At 46.8% G+C, this 15,497-nt stretch overlaps 1 protein-coding gene across 3 annotated transcripts in view; it reads right to left on the bottom strand.

Moving 5' to 3' along the window:
* The window catches only part of ELP1 (elongator acetyltransferase complex subunit 1), a 2,667,893-nt gene that overhangs the window by 888,605 nt on the left and 1,763,791 nt on the right, over positions 1 to 15,497 (bottom strand). For all 3 annotated transcript variants that reach the window (XM_069630608.1, XM_069630606.1, XM_069630607.1), the window contains exon 22: positions 15,049 to 15,128. In XM_069630608.1, coding sequence (XP_069486709.1) covers positions 15,049 to 15,128 — 80 coding nt within the window. The remainder of the gene's footprint in view (positions 1 to 15,048; positions 15,129 to 15,497) is intronic.

Raw genomic sequence — 15,497 nt, 5'->3', positions numbered from 1 at the left:
ATTGTTTAATACCATGCCTTCCTTACATCCCACATACAATATCTTATATGGTGGGGTGGACAATCATGCTTGCCCTAGATGCGCGCAGGTGAGGTAACGGACATGCTGCTCATGTTTTGGGCATGCCCAGTGATCAGGAGATGTTGGTGAAAAGTGGCCGAGAGAGCGGCAAGAGGAGGTATTCAGATGCAGGTATGGCCCGCTGAGTTTTGCTTGCTGGGGCTGTTCCTGAGAGGGGAAGACAGGAAGTACACCTTTCCAAAGTTAAGGACTTCATCTGTGTACTGGCAAAAAGCAGAATATCGATGGCATGGAAAAGGGTGGAGGACCTGAAAAGATTGTCACTAGCGGAGACCACAGTATAGTAAGGAGCGCAGAGGTCATGGAATGCATGCAAGGGAGTCGAATCCTGGAACGCACTGACACAGTGCATGTTTGCTCACGATGGGGAGGAGACTGGCAGAGATACAGGTTCGGGCAGGAGTTCGGAGAGGTAGGCATTCATTCACGGGATTGGTTGCGTTGTTCATGGACGGGACATTGGAGATGGACAAGGATATAATTAATGGTTGGACTTGCGGAGGAGGCGAAAACGGAGTGATCATGAACAGTTTACGTGCAGTTTGCACTGCTATATGAATACAGGATTGTAAGGAAATGGTGAAACCTGTATTTGTGTTAGTTTGTTTCTAAGTTAAAATAATAAAAACTTTAAAAAGGAAAAGAAATACTATCAAGAGGGATCACACTAAGAAGTATATAATCCAAAAGGAAACTTGCATATAAAAGGACTATCCAAAGTGAAGAGAAGACGAAGGGAAGAAGAGACATTCTATTGGCCTATTTACTTTAGTTATATTTAGTGGTAGGGATAGATAGGGTTAGTGGGCAGAGGACATATTTTACTTTGGACTTCTAACATCTGACAAGCACCCTTAGTTTCTTTAGATAGGTAGGGTATTCACTTTAGCCATAGGGAGGGATAGGTTTTATTCTTCAATTTTAATAAAGAGAGTACAGAATGTATTCACTTTAGCCATAGGGAGGGATAGGTTTTATTCTTTAATTTTAATAAAAAGAGTATAGAATATCCTCAAAGTGTCGGGCTTCTTCTTTTGACCCACCACAATAATCACAGTAAAAGTAGAGCAACAAAATCAGTTAGTGTTTGGTAGGTTTAACAACAGTTTTGGGGTCACTCACTACTTCCCTATTTATCTAAAATGTTAACACATTTGTAGGGGCAACCTCTGGATCTGTGTATTAGTTCCTTAATCGCCATACAGTTACCAATATCCAACACCCACTTAGACAACCTGGGCTCCTCTCTTGTCCCCCAATGCATGGCCATATTCATTTTGGCCATAATCGGAGCATTGGATATAGACAGCTTTTCATTACGCAAGTAAGCCATCTCGCCCCATAATACAAGCAATATTAACTTCGGAAACACCGAGTCCGGTAGAGACACCACCGTGGACACCCTTCTTAGGATCTTAAGCCAGAAAGTCTGAATTCTCGGGTATAACCATATTGTGTGATTGAACGTAATCAGAGTGGTCCGACAGCATAAACAGTAGAAATTAGCTGCTCGGCCACACTTAGTACACTCAGGGAACTGCTGTATACGTTCTGTACAAGATATTCAACTGAATGAGTCTAAATCAGGCCGTGCTAGCTATCTTTCTTTTGGAGCCATTAATTGCTCTTTCCACTGTTCCGCCTCAATGGGGCATGTGTCCGTCTTTCATTTTTGCTGGAGTTTTAAAGGGTGTGTGGCAAACCTACAGAGGATTTGATACAAAGTCAAGATTGCCTTTCTAGCAAGAAGTTGTGTGTCTTGGCTTCCACTGCTGTTTGTTCTGGGCAGTAATAATTGCCCTGGAATTGCGACCACATGTTGTGCCAAAATTGGATATACTGATAATTGTCCAAAATCGACAGTTGTGAGCTTTGCTGCAGCTCCTGGAACGACTGCAGGCAGCCCTCTGAAAGCACATCTAATGGACCAAAATCGACAGTTGTGAGCTATGCTGCAGGTCCTGGAATGACTGTAGGTGTCCCTCTCAGAGCACATCTTCCATAATGTGTATATATTTGACATACCAATGAGCCACAAAAGTAAATTTCCATAGCTCAGGCATCCTGATCAATCCATAATGGGTGTTTCACGGTCACAACTCCCTCCCACTCAGTGCATGTCTGTAAGAAAGCCATGAGAAAAACTAAATGTTGCTTAATGGAGGGCAGCCCAACCGTATTCACTTTAGTGCGCTGGGTTGGTTTACGCAGACCCGCGGCAAAGAATACATTGTAGAGTCTGATATGTGGAAGGATGGGTCTCCCAGCAGTCATTTGTTTGCTACTGCCGGCTGGAAGGCCCAATAATATTTCTTGAGATCTGGGAGAACAATCCCGACGTCCCATCCACAAAGGTACACAGACTACAAAGCTATTCTAGGCTGGTAATCATGCCACAGAAGTGTACTCCGCTCCCTTTCAATGTTCTGGAATTCCTGATCGGGTACTTTAATAGGGGTATTGAGGAGGATATACAAATACCTAGGTAGAGCCATCATGTAAACATTGTTGCCTGCCCCAACAGGAACAGGGACAGAGCCGACTACAATTTAGTATAAGCAATAAACCGTTCAGTTATGGGCATCAAGTTGCACCCAAGAAAGGTGGTAGAGTCCCCGACAAGAATTCCTAGGTATTTAAACAAGCCGATGGCTACTTTGAAGATAAAATTGTGTGGGATTGCTTCTGAACCCGCTTTTATTGGGATTAGGATTGACTTGCTCCATTTGACTCGGAGGCCAATAAGCTATCCATAAATCTGAAGGATCTCCATTATTCTGGGGATCGACCTCTGGGGTTCCGCATACATACAGCAGCAGGTCATCTGCATACAATGAGAGGTAGTTTTCTTGTCCCTATGGTCACATGAATCCCCTCATGAGGGGATCTCCACCTGAGGCAGATGGCCAGGGGGTTGATTACCAGGATAAATAATGATGGGGATAGAGGGCAGCCCTGACGCGTTCCTCTCTGAAGGAGGAAATGCCGAGACTTCACCACATTGACTCGGACCGTCGCATTCATACAACATTTTAATACATTGCAGGAAATTCTGCCTGAAACCCATACCCAACAAGACTGCCCAGGCACATTTCCAGTATATTGAATCAAAAGCCTTTTTTTAAAATCAATAGCCACTATTGCCAGCAGGTCTGGAATGCAGTCTGGCTTGTCCAGAGCCACGTGGAGTCTACGAATATTCATGTGAGTAACCCTGTCCGCCAGGACACCATTTTGATCTGGTTGGATCAATGCAGGCAGGATCTTAGTTAACCTTGTTGCAAGGACTTTGCACTTTTTACCAGCCTATTTCACTACTTAACATGGAGTCTTGAATACTAGCCAGTCATCCATGGGTTTGTCTTTTTTTTAGGTATGACTTATGGTTGCTTGATGCAAGTAATGGGGCAGTAATTCTTCTCTCTTGCTATTGGGAAACATCGATAACATAGGTTCAGTAACAGCGTTGCTAAGCCTTTTCCAAAGCCCTGCTGGAAAAACATTAGGTCCTGGCGGCCTCCCAGACTGGAGTGCTGATTTCGCTGCAGCCATTTGTTTCTTTGTGATTTTGGATTCAAGAGATTCTGCCTGCAGATCCGTAATTTGGGGGCGTGGGATCACTTCCAAGAGATTTGTGTTTGCCAGCATGTGACCCTCCGGGACCACGTATAGTTGCGTATAATAATCTGTGAATGCCTTCCAGATTTTGTTGTCCTCCATAACCACCTACCCCACAGCCGTGTTGATTCTATGTGCATATCTAAGGGTCGAGCCTTGCTGTTCCAGCCATGCCAGTAGTTTCCCAGCTTTATCTCCAACCTCGTATACTCTAGCGCAGGACGCCAGATAGGCTTGACTCGCAGCATCAGCTGCAAGGGTGCGGTATGAGTCCCTTGCTTGTACCAGTTGCCACTGTGTTCCCTGTGATCCATCAGTAAGAAACTCATGTTCAAGTCACATGAACAGTATCTCAGTGTCCATCAGCTTTGCAAGCCTCTCCTTTTTCCTTTGTGGCGAGGACTGAGATTGCCTCTCCCTGTATAAAAGCCTTATAACCTTCCCATAGCGCCCTGTCACTCTTTGCCGAAGGGGTGCTCAGCTCAAAGTATTCTACAGTTTTGTCTTGCAGTCTGATTACCAATAAGCCATGAAAAGTGATTGTTCATGATTTCTTTATGTAAGGCACAGACACACAGATAGTGATGGGAAATGCCTCTCAGCAGGAACTGTGCGTGCGTCTGTGACCTTGTGGGAGTCAGAGTTTGGCACGAAAAATAAATCAATCCATGATACGGATAGGTGTTCCTCTGGGTGAAAGGAATAGCCCCGTTTGTGTGAGTGCATACTGCATGACACCTCCAGCAGACCATTTGCACTCACGAACTGGCTAAATCTTGTCTGTTTCTGATTTCTCACCTTCCAGCCCTTATCCCAGCTGCTGTCCATCACATCATGAAAGTCTCTGCCCACGAGTCTTCGGTCCACATGCTGCTGTACACGAACAATCGCTGGAGTTCGTAGAGGAAATCCATATTCAAAAGCTGCGGGGCATACACAATGAGTAGCCCTATAGTCTACTGTACGGGTGCAGAAGGAGGAAACTGAAACACAGGTGGCATGGTGGTTGGCATAAACTTGTATTGACTTAGAAAATAAAGAGAAAACCTAACCCTAAGAGGGGTTTCCCTACCTCAACTAAAATACTAAGGATTCAGTCAGAATGTCTGTGTAAATCAATAGTCCCGTGTCAAACAGCCTACTTCTGTCCCTTACACTTGCAACTAAACTAAAGAGGTAATGGATTGTCCTTGGCCCAGAAGAATGACTCCCTTTTTCTGGACGGCGGATTACAGTTCCATTTGTTAGGTGGAATCTATACCTGAGGGAATGACTCCCTTTCCCAGCTCTCAACTCCTTTCCAAGGTACAAAAATAAGTTACAGGTTGAAATGTCAAATGAGCAGAAAAGTTCTCAGTTCAACTGAAAAAGGCAAAGTTGATCTCAAACATCAACGTTCCTTGTTGACCATAGTTGCTCCTTCACTATTGATTACTGGAGAATATCTCCCTTCTTCATACGTTTGCTAAGGTCAATTACTAAGAGTGATTTCCTTCTAGGTATCTGTTTCTGTGTTTTATTCTTTACACATAGCCAGACAGAAGGACTCCCTTCCCCTGACCTTTCTCAGGCATCTTACTACAATTCACAACAATGTCTCCCTTCCCCTCGCCTTTCTCTGGCTTCTTACTGCAGCTCACACCAGTTGGGGGAATGTCTCCCTTCCCCTGGCCTTTCTCAGGCTTCTAATTTCACTTCACAACAGTTGGGTGAATGTCTCCCTTCCCCTGGCTTCTAATTTCACTTCACAACAGTTGGGTGAATGTTTCCCTTCCCCTGACCGGTCCCATACACTATGCTACCCAGGTTTCTTCTTTGGTTCATGTAGGCAGACCTGCTTCTCTACCCTGCCAGGTACTGCCACAAGGAAGATGCACTGTGAGCAGGAGGAGAGTCTCTATTTGCAAGTCCAAGACCCAATTCTTTTCACTGTATATGGGTTTTGCTATACCCGATTCATTATCCTGCCATGTATGGTAACCATTCTTTGTTTTTTTCAAAGCTGTATTTGGGTCACAGGTGCTGGTAATGCAATGTCTCTTACCCTGCGTTACGATCCAGGCAGCCCCTGAACCTTCTGGGGTTTTGCCAGATGTCTCTGCCAATCTCGGGGTCTTCCGTTGCCTCAGACAGCTTGCTTCCTCCCTTCTTTCATATTTGCACAGTCCTCCTCAGCTCTGCAGGGTTTCTCCAGGGCCTGGATGTGCATCTTTCAAGGACCGCGTGATCCAATGGTGCCTCTTGCCCGGACCGCTGCTTTCCGTGGTCTACGGTCGATCTGTGCGTGGCAAACTGGACAGGGACACCTCTGCCCCCTTCACCAGTAGGATGTCCTCCTTGCACGCATTGCCTTCGTGGAGGGTCTCTCTCTCTCTTTTGGCAGTCCCTCTTCGCTTTTCAAACAACCTGTGTCTTAATATCTAGCACACTCAGCCAGGTTCTGATGAGGATTCCTCATGGCTCCTCACCTTCTACTCGTCTCAGTATGTTTCACTGGGAATCCGATGAAGTCACCCCTGTTCCTCCTCGTCACAGTAGTGGGTGTATTACTAACACAACAAGCATAGATTGGAGAAGCTAACTGGGTAGTGGAAGGCAAGGGAGAGGGTATAAAAGAGGTAGCAGAGGGCTGGAATACCACATTTCCCTTGCATGGTCGTCCCTGTCTCTAGAGGGAGAGTCTCTCCCCATGAGATCCTTCCGATGAGTACCAAACCCAAGGGGACTATCGGGTAGCGGACTCACATTTCTGGCCTTACGGGAAGGGGCTCCCCGTGCACCTCTTGGGTGAAGTCTGTGAAACTCATGATTCCCTAGTTACTCCCTCTATAGGACGAGCTTCTTCTGCCATCCTGCAGAATTTAATATCTATCTCGAATGTTAAGGAGTTACGCCACAATAGCTCGCAGAGGCGATCCACCTGGAGGTTTCCTGCCAGGAACCCTATGTACCCTCTTGATATAGAACCACTTTGGAAAACAAGGTGCAGACGGTGGGCATGAAGTGTCCTTGATTAGAGGTGACCTTAACAGTGTCTTCCACCTCTCCCACTCTCCTCTCAACATCCATCACACTCTCACATACTTTGTCACAGTGTTACAGCCCAGGCTTAATGCTCTCACTGTGGAAACAAAATCTTTGCTTCTACGGGAGCAGCTTTCTGCCCTCTCCTCCAATGTGAGAATTCTTGAGTGGCAGAGGGAGAGGAGGCCCAAGTATGGAGCTTTTCTTTTTTTTAAAAAACCTTTTTAGTGGACACCATGAAGATTAAAAGGCTATCAGAGAGGATCTGTTTCAAGCATCTTATACATGTTGATTGCACAGTCCGTCCCCATGTCTGCCCCGATCTCACCAGCAGGATGTTGAGTCTGTTTGGACTGACCACATTTGCCTCCCAAGCACTTTTCAAGCTTCTGTTGCTGCTGCTGGCCCTTGACCATGACGACAGCATATTATGCCCCCTCCTCCAGCATCTTCTAGACTTGCGTTGGAGCTTGCTTAGGGTCAGTGCCCACACCGTGTGGTTATAGGCGATCCAGGCATCCTGCCGAAGGGGAGTCTGAGCACGACATGATCTTCAGGCTCTGGTCCAGTAGCCGACTGCACCCTAGGTCTCCCGAAAAGGGCACACAAGGTAGGTGACCTCTCCTCGGCAGGTACCAGACCCACTCAGCACGCTGTGGTACAACAGCTGCAGGCCTTGGATGGGCCAACAACAAACTGGTCAGTGCTTCTCCAGCCTCCACCACTGGCTCCTCTACGCTGCAAGCCGCTGGGGATTGCACCCTCACCACTGCACACGCTGCCCGATTAGCAGGATGGCTCACTTCGTGGGCCTTTTGCAGTGCCGTTCATTCCCATCTCATATTGTCCATTCCAATATGGCGGTCGGTGGGCCGCCACGTCAAACCCCCTCAGCTCCTGGCTCTCTGTTCCGATTCAGGGGACTCCCGTGGGACCGGTCACGCTGCAGAGCTCCCTTGGCCCCCACCACCTGGCCGGAGTATCAAGCCTTGAAGAGTGTCCAGCCTAGTCATGTTGCTCCGCAAGATGGCGTCCCGGGCCGTTGTTGCAAGCCCTCTTCTCCCTCGACACCAATTCCGCCCAAGAGAAAGACCGGAGCCATCCATGTCCCAGAGCGGTTCCTCCGACCCTTTTTTGTAACTCGCCTTGGGTCTGAGGGGTAGGATATATTAGGATTTCAGTGGCGAGTGGAGCTCCGGTCCCTTACATCCTCATTGTTCGGCTCCTGGCCACGACCCTGCTTCTAACAGGTCTTTGAGATTTTATAAATTAGTTCAGGCACTCTGAAAGAGTGTCTGTCAAGGTTGCTTAGTTATATCAGCAGCATTATTCTTCAGTGGAGGGCTGCTGCCTTTAGTTAGAGGATTGGCTACAAGGGCAACCTATAACATTGGAAAAAAGAAGTCTCTAATCAAACAGATTTTTAAAAAGATACCTCCGTTTTGGTGAATTTGTGTGGCGCAACAGACCACAAAATTGCTGAGACAATTGTTACAGAAGAGAGGGAATGGGAGTTCTAAAGTGATAATGATCTGGTTGGCATAGCAACCGGTAATGCCAGGGCTTGAAACTGCCAAATCACTTTTCCAAACACCTCCGCCATACTTCCCAATGAGAAGTTCCCTAACAATATTTGCTCTTATCACCAGCTTTGTAAGAAGCAAGTCGGGTGCCAGGCTTTCCATTTCCCGGATGCGCAGTTACTTCATCCTGGGCTATTTTTGGGCTACTTTTGACACTAGATCCATTTCTGTGTACCACCCACCCCACGCCCACTCTCTTTCTACCTCCCCACTCTCTTTACCCCCACCCACATCACTTCTATTGCGTGTGCTGATTTTGTAGGGGCTATTTGGGGCTACTGTTGAAAAGTCCTCTCAAGACTACTTTGTTCACATTTTTTGACCACAACCAACTACCATCACCCGTCCACAACACCCTAACTCTCTCTAACCGTACCCACCCCTACCTACCCTACCTCTTCCCTAGCCCCTACCTCTCTACCCCCACTGACACAATCTCCACACTCTCAACTCCCACCCACCCTACCCCCAGCCTCTCCTACCCCCACCCACCCAACCACCACTCGCTCTACACCAACCCACCCTACCCCTGGTTTCTCTACCCCTACCCACCCAACCCCTGCTCTCTCTGCCCCACCCACCCTACCCCTGCTCCCTATCCCCACCCAACATACATCCACTCTCTAGCCCTACCCAACCTCCATCCAGCCTATCTCCACCCAACCAACCCCCCTCCTCTGTACCCCCTCACTCTTTCTACCCCCACCTACCCTACCACCACTCTCTATCCTTTCCCATCCACCCTACCCGCACTCTCGATCCTGGCATACTCAACCTGCCCCCACTCTCTCTACCCCACCCATCTATGATGCTCTCTACCCTCCACTTTCTCTACACCCACCCATCTTCTACCTCCATTCTGTACCCCCACCCACCACCATCCTACCTCCACTCTCTACCCATATCCACCCAAACTCCACACTCTCTACCCCCGCCCACCCTACCTCTACTCACTCTACCCCACACACCCTAACTCTCTACCCTCACCCACCCAACTCTCTACAAACCCACTCTCCCCCTTTCATCCTTCATCTCCCACTCTAATTTTATTTCTTACCCTCTCGTTCATATTTCCTTTTGCTCATCATCAATGGCACATCCTCCCAATCATTTCCTCCATTGCTCTATTCTCATTTCTTCTTGTCCAACTGATACCACCCAGGTACCACTCCTTTGTGCAGGTGTTTTTGGCACCAGAAGGCATTCCATTACCGCCTCACCTCACATTTGACTGTGCCATCGAGCATACCAATCAACATACACAGAAAAAAATCATACTTGTCATGTCTTGACATAAGACAAATGTTTAACTCTGTCTTTAAACACAATCATCATTTACATTTTGCTCTGATTCTATCGATGTTTATTATGTAGCTAGCAGTTAAAATAATAAAGTTGCCAAAACACTACATCATAATCAAACTGAGTCTGAGACAATAAGTGCCGGGGCTTCAGAAATAAGTGCATGGGCTGAGCCCTGGCAAACACCTGCACAAATTAAGCACTGGGCATGGCAGAAGAAGCATGCAGACCTGTAGAGAATGCCCACAACAGATTATCGAGTATGTGACACTGTGTGGGTGTCTGCTAAGAATCTGCCCTTGCGTAACCCCCCTGCTCTGCTGGTCCCATGATTCTTGGGCCCCTTTCTTGTCCTAAAGAAGAGATCACCTTCGGCCTATAGCATCCAACTGTCACCCGGTTTGAGGGTACACCGTGTGTTTCAGGTTTCCATCCTCAAGCCCAACATACCTGATGACCATGGCCGTGGTGCACCTCAACCCTTACCTGAACTGGCCTCTCAAGTGCACGCTCCGTTGCCGATATGCTGATTCTACTGCTGTTTTCACTGGAAGCTTGGCGGCCCGCTGGAAGGCGAGCAGACGTCATGCGACACGTGCATGACGCAGTGCAGCCATGCACCCACATCGCTTACCTGGTGCTCTTCTGGGAGGCTGGTGCCTCTATCCTCGTTGGAAACTCAGGGATACCGGGTGCAGGAGCCGCGGCCCACGCCTCCACAACCTGGGCGCCGCCTTTTTCCCTCATGTGCGCAGATGCGAGGGCAAAGTCCATCGCTCTGCCTGCGTATCTCTGGAGTTACCTAGGCAACTGCCACCACAACATTAAACCTCACTTTGGCAGCAGCGAGCTGTAAGAACAGCCCTTCAGGTTAGTCACTGTGTCTTAACAGTAGCGACTTCTGGTTTCCTGCTATCTAGCCTTTTGCTATCTTGCCAGTGACTCTGCTTGCCTAAACCTGCCTGTTAGCCCTCATGTGTATGTTGTCCTCTTCCCTGTCTTGGTAGAGGACTCTTCTGGTTCTCCTCTTCCTTGCCCCCGTTCTTCCTGGTTTTTGTTATGCGTCTGCTGAGTTATTGCCTGTTTAGCTTCTGTCTTCATCTTCAGTCTACCGTCTTTGCTTGGTGCTTCCTGTCTCTGCCTATCCTGTACCTGATTATTCTAGCCACTCTGGTTCCAATTTCATGTTTTGACTCAGCTTCGTATCCATATACTTCGTGACCACTGGATTGGTCTCTGTAAATATCAGATAAGGGAAAGATCTTGGCTGCCTACGTCTAGTCCATTGAGGTCTAACCTCTCTCAGAATGTGGTCTCCAGCTTTACCCTTATACTGAGCACTACAAGCCTTTTAGCATGTCCAACCCATGACGCTGCTGTATGATAGTTGTTAAGAGTAATCTGTTGGTATCGATCACAAGGTCCTTCCTAATCTCTGAAGACCCATTATCTAATTCAAGTACTCTCCTTATGCCGGTTTCAATACTGGTTACTGTTGAGATGGATTTCTAAAATCTGGCCTGGTGGTAAGAGGCTATCCAGTTAAGGTGAACAGGGAGCTCTCAGAGTTTAGCCAAAACTCAATCAAGGTAGTGTAGAGAGCAGTTAAGGCTTAGTCTCAGGAGTGTGTGTGTGTGTGTGGTCAGGGGACCACAATAAATCCACTCAGAATGGCACACAATTCAGCTTAGACAGTTCTAAAAATACAATAATGTATTAAGGCCTTTAGAACACGATAACAATTTAAATAAGAAGGTAATATGATCTATCCTTTCTTCTAGGCCCAACGCTAGTCTAGGGGTAGGATACGCAACCCAGGTTCGATGAACAAAGGTGAGTGGAAGGGAGATATTGGGAACAAGTCAATTTGTCTCCTGTTATCCTAGATTTCCCCAGATGTCATGATTTGGTGCCTAGATCTTCCTCCCTTTGTTCTGGTGAGAGGTGTCCACGGATTGCAGGTTCAAGGATTGTTCTGATCGGATGCAACTGCAAGATGCAATCACTGTCGGTGAAGAAATGCAGATCTCGTCAGGACACTTCACGAGAGGGAGGAAGGAAGGAGAGTTCTAGTGATGATCACCGTTTGTAGCAACAGCAGGCATTCTTCCAGTCACGGTCATAGAAGTTGCTCCAAGACAGGTTCCCTTGTAGATAGAAAGCTGGCATTCAGGGAGTAGGCGACTTGTGGCGAAAGCAGGAAAAGTTCTGCAGTTGAATGCGGAACAGCAATGGTTCTGGGGAGGAAGCAGGTCAGTCCAGGGACAATTCCAAAAGCTCGGAGGTGCTGGATCCTCATTGAGAATGCGTTGAGAGTAGTTGGTCCCACTAGTGCATGGGCTGAAGCACCGACACGGGTGTTTGGCCTGGTAAAGCCCTGCTCCTCTGCCTGATCTACAGTCACCGGAGGGGATGCAGAGTCACTTCAGGAGTCGTCTTCAGGTCATCAATGGGCGTGTGTGTGTGGCCCCCTTTCTGGGTTACACACAAAGGCAGCAGCTTTCCTGGGTAAGTACATGACCATATAAGGAATGTCCATAACTGAGAGGGCAGGGAGAAGGCCAAACTACAATATGGCCATAGAACAAGCAACAATATAATGGCACAGCCATTTTAGAGCACTAGCTATGTTTAGTAGCCATACGTAGTAAATGCAAATGTGCAGACCACAAATAATGCAAAAACAGTACACATGTAACTGCTGCCACCAGCCTGTCTTTAGGTACATATCTTTTTACACATGGGATTTTTGGTTACTTTTATGAGGTGATACAAAAGGAACCCAATTGCACTATATTGTAAGAAGCTGTGTGCAATAAAAAAAATACAAGAATTCAAAAGGCTTCCCAATACTGATAGTCTGAAGGACTGATCAGTATCCCCATAACTTAAGAGCAAAAGGTAAGAAATGGAGATAAAGGCTTCACTTCCCTTCAAAGAGTCAGAACAGGACCAATCACAGATAAAAAAAATAATGGGGTTCTATAGGAAGCTACGGATGGAAAGTTACACAAAGATGTCTTTTTCTAACAGCTACGTAGTATGTTGGTTTGCCTTTGTAAGCAAAAAGAGACCCAGAGGAACAGCAGACAACACCTGCACCGGCAGTCCCTGTGAATAGGTGGCCCTTCCTAGATCAACCTAGTATGTACCTGGTTTCTGCTATATGTTAAGTGCTACCTCACAAATCATCCCTCTATTCTCTGGTGCTCCCCGACATCCTTCCTCAGTTACTTCCTAGACTTACCTTACACTATCATAATGGATAGTTGACTGAAAATAAGTGAAGCATGTGCCTTTCAGCCACCCTTCCGACGTAGTCGTCTTCCTACCAGGTCAACTTAACTCCTCTCCCTCTCTCCCATTCATAGTTCCACCTTACTACTCTCCTCCTTTCAATTCCACCCACCTCCACTTCTCTGTACTTCCTGCGTCTTACTCTGCTGTCCCCCCGATGTCTGATGTGCTTACTACTATTCCTAAATTGTTCGATGTTCCCACTCCCCATCCAGACTACTACTCCCTCCCTCCACATTATTACCAACTCCTCCACACTACAACTCCACTCCACCATCTTCTTGGATGGCTCTTTCACTCTCACATTCACTCACTACTCTCCCTCTCCAAATCACACTTGCTAGCCTTTCACAGACTTGCAACGCAGGACCACTACCAATACCGCACCTGCTCTGGAAATTGCATAGTCCACCGTCCTTCCTCCAGCTGGTCCCTTGGTCTGACACCTTCTCCCCCTCCTCCTCTAGCCTCACCCCAATAACCATTTCCTGCTTCCTGTGAGTTGAAAAGCCCTCCCCCTTCTCTGGTTGGACATCTGGTCCTTGCCAATCTGGCCCGGTCTTCGCCATCCAGAGGAATCCTCATTACAAAAATCTTAAGAAAGCGGGTTAAGCTTCCCCTTTCTGCATGGGGGCCTGCCGTGCTGCAATAAAGGGGAGCCAGCATTACATATTATCCAAGTTAGTTTTCGGAGCATTCAGCTTAGTTCCCCCATTAGGTGAATACAATTATGTTTGCTGAATTCTTAGTTACTGTCCCTGGGTGTCTAGGGTGACCGTCCTGGTCTCGCTGTCATGCGTGCTGAAGATGGCGTGCTGTATGCAGCATCTGTAACTACTACGTAGGAGCTCCGGCTCCTCATTTGGTTGCTCCCACTCAGCCAGCAGTGTTTATACACCACTCTTGTAGGGCTGATGGCAAGTGTACAGATGCTACGGCTCGCTTTCCACTGGCTCCCTTTCTCTCTTGCTGTGATCTGGTATGGGTTTGCATGGGTCACTGATGGGTTGCTGCTTTGCCGGTGGACTTCTCCTGTCACTGTGCTTTCTTTGGCATTTCTGAAAAAGCAAGGGAAAACTAGAGCAATACTTTGGTTAAGAGGTATGGGGTGATGCAATTTGGTACTGCACATGTATAGATTTTTACTTGAGAGGGCACAGGAAATACCGCCCTCCCAACTGCCACCGTCCCGTCCCCTTTGGGGTACGACTGGCTCTTTATTCCTACCCACCTCCCATTCCCTCTTGACAAGGTCAGGAAAAACATTGTCATACTTCAGACTTGGAAACCACTGTGTGATAGAGTGAGGTTAGGAGCAAATTATCTGCTTAAAACAGGTTGTGATGTTCCCATTTTCATGTTGTGGGAGTCTACATTAACAGCCCTGCGGGGTGATACATATGTAGGCTCTTGCTGTCCATCAAGCACTGTTCCTTTAATTCACAACTCAGTCCCCTTTTATCTTGACATGTTCTGAACACTTTTTGCTGGCACAATGGGTGGGCGGGGAGGACTATCTCTCCTGTTAGGGCCTGTCCCTTATCACAGGGGCTTCTCATCTACGGGTAGGGGTCTTTAGTGAGGCTGGCAAAGGGGACCAAGTGCATGGGAGTATTGAAACATACAGCTACGGATGGGATCTGGAGCCTAGGTGATCCACCCCATTCAACCCCTCTGTGGCCTACTTCACAGAGCAGTTGGAGGTCCCTGGCTCCAAGGCCTCACCAGCCCATTCCTCTAGCCCAACCAATGCGACTGTGTAACATTTGCAGTAATAGACAGCAAGATCTTTGTCACGGTCAACATTAGGGACATTCTTCTCAAGGAATATTATGGTATGACCCACAAATAATGTTTTCTTTCTAAATTGGAATTACAAGTTTACTGTTTCACTCAGAAATGCTCAGGATACCCATTAAATACAGTAAACACAATCACATTACTTTTTAGTAATTGCAACCACATGTTGCTATTTACCAGCAAACAGAGACCCCAATCTGACGATACAGTTCTACTTAATGTTCACTTGAAATAAACTCAAAATGTCATAGACCAACATTAAGGTAGACTCCTCGTACAACTAGGAAGATTCATTTTTGCAACTATGTCAGAAAAACGATGTTCAGGTAAAAGTCACACTTACTTCAACTCTGTCAAAAACAAATTTATGTAATTTGGAGAGTCAATCTGCTTTATGAATGTATCAATATTCTCCAAAAAGACCTGCAACATAAAAGAAGCAAATGAATATGTGTAACTTTAGAACACTTCATTATATGCAACAAACCAGCATTAAGTTATACTTCCTTGTACTCCTAGATTTCAAATTGCATATAAATAAAACAAACATTACACACCTGTAATCGTCCTTCTTATACTTGTATCTGCTTAGATTCACATGCTTTGCACATAGGCTGACATCAAGTGGTTGCTGCAGAGTATTAAACAAAGTATTTCAATTTCCAAAAGGGACTTTGACAAGAGTGTTTGTAATACTATTCCTACCATCATGATAACTGTACCCATGAGCCTTCATGCGTCAAGGTCCTCAGATTATTGTTCTTTTCTGAACTGAGGTTGCATGAAGTCTAT

Source organism: Ambystoma mexicanum, chromosome 6q (assembly GCF_040938575.1).
Source record: "Ambystoma mexicanum isolate Mex_15411 chromosome 6q, UKY_AmexF1_1, whole genome shotgun sequence".
NCBI classification, from domain to species: domain Eukaryota; kingdom Metazoa; phylum Chordata; class Amphibia; order Caudata; family Ambystomatidae; genus Ambystoma; species Ambystoma mexicanum.
The sequence above is the reverse complement of the archived record's forward strand: the minus strand, read 5'-3'. Positions and strand labels throughout refer to the sequence as shown.